Here is a 1,101-nt window from a genome sequence, read left to right on the forward strand (position 1 = left end):
CCTCGGCGGCAGCGGCGGCGACGCCGTCGCGCTCGCCTGCGAGGTCATCGCCGCCGCGCCGCCGCCGCTCCGCCCGCCCGTCGCCGACGCGCTCCTGCCCGCGCTCGAGGCCGCGCGGGGGATCGCGCGGGCGACGGAGCGCGACCTGCTCGCGGTCGCGAAGCGCGCCGGCCTCGTCGACGCGCTCCGAGACCTCGCCGTCCGCGCCGAGGCCTGCGACGGCGCCCGCGTCTACCCCACGCTCCTCGAGGATTACTGGGCGGCCGTCGACCCGGAACGGACGCCCGAGACGGCCGCGGCGGCGGCGCCGACGCCGCCGAAGCGCGCGGACGTCGGAGCCGCCGCTCCGGCCGAGGCGTCGGCGCCGGACGCGCCGGAGGTCACGACGCCGGAGGCGGCCGCACCGCTCGACGCGCCCCCGGACGACGCCTCGGCGGCGTCGTCCGAGCCGGAGCGCGCCGCGCGCGACGACGAGCCTCCCGGGGCCGTCCTCGCGTCGATCCGCGCGGGCTTCGGCCTCGAGACCGACGACGCGCGCATCGACGTCTCGCAGAGCGGCCAGCTCCAGATGCTCGACAACGCGCTCAAGGTCATCGCGCGCGACATCTACTCGTCGGACTCGCACTTCATCCTCGAGCTCCTGCAGAACGCGGACGACAACGACTACGCGCCCTCGGCGGCGCCGACGATCGTCTTCGACGCGTCGCCGGAGGCCGTCGTCGTGCGCAACAACGAGCGCGGCTTCCGCGCGCGGCACGTGCGCGCGCTCTGCCACGTCGGCGCGTCGTCCAAGGGCGCCGGCGGCTCGGGCTACATCGGCCAGAAGGGCATCGGCTTCAAGAGCGTCTTCCGCGTCTCGTCGCGGCCGGAGGTCCACTCGAACGGCTACGCCTTCGCGCTCGACGAGCACATGGTCGTGCCGGCGCCGTGCCGCGGGCCGCCGTCGCCGGAGCTCGCGTCGTGGCTCGCCGCGGCCGGCCTCGCCGCACCGCCCCGCGACGGCACGACCATCGTCCTGCCGCTGACCGACGAGTTCCGCGGCGACGCGAAGCGCGCGGAGCTGCGCGAGCGCCTCGCGGAGGTCGACCCGCTCCTCCTGCT

The 1,101-nt window shown here is 77.0% G+C and overlaps 1 protein-coding gene across 1 annotated transcript; it reads left to right on the forward strand.

The window, feature by feature from the left end:
* On the forward strand, window positions 1-1,081 carry AURANDRAFT_69496 (hypothetical protein; the record flags this gene model as incomplete). The annotated part of the gene is made up of 1 exon (XM_009045266.1): window positions 1-1,081. A coding segment is annotated over one exon (1,081 nt), but the record flags the coding sequence as incomplete, so codon positions are not given.
* Between the last annotated feature and the right edge of the window lie 20 nt (window positions 1,082-1,101).

This window comes from Aureococcus anophagefferens (assembly GCF_000186865.1).
Source record: "Aureococcus anophagefferens unplaced genomic scaffold AURANscaffold_2009, whole genome shotgun sequence".
NCBI classification, from domain to species: domain Eukaryota; class Pelagophyceae; order Pelagomonadales; family Pelagomonadaceae; genus Aureococcus; species Aureococcus anophagefferens.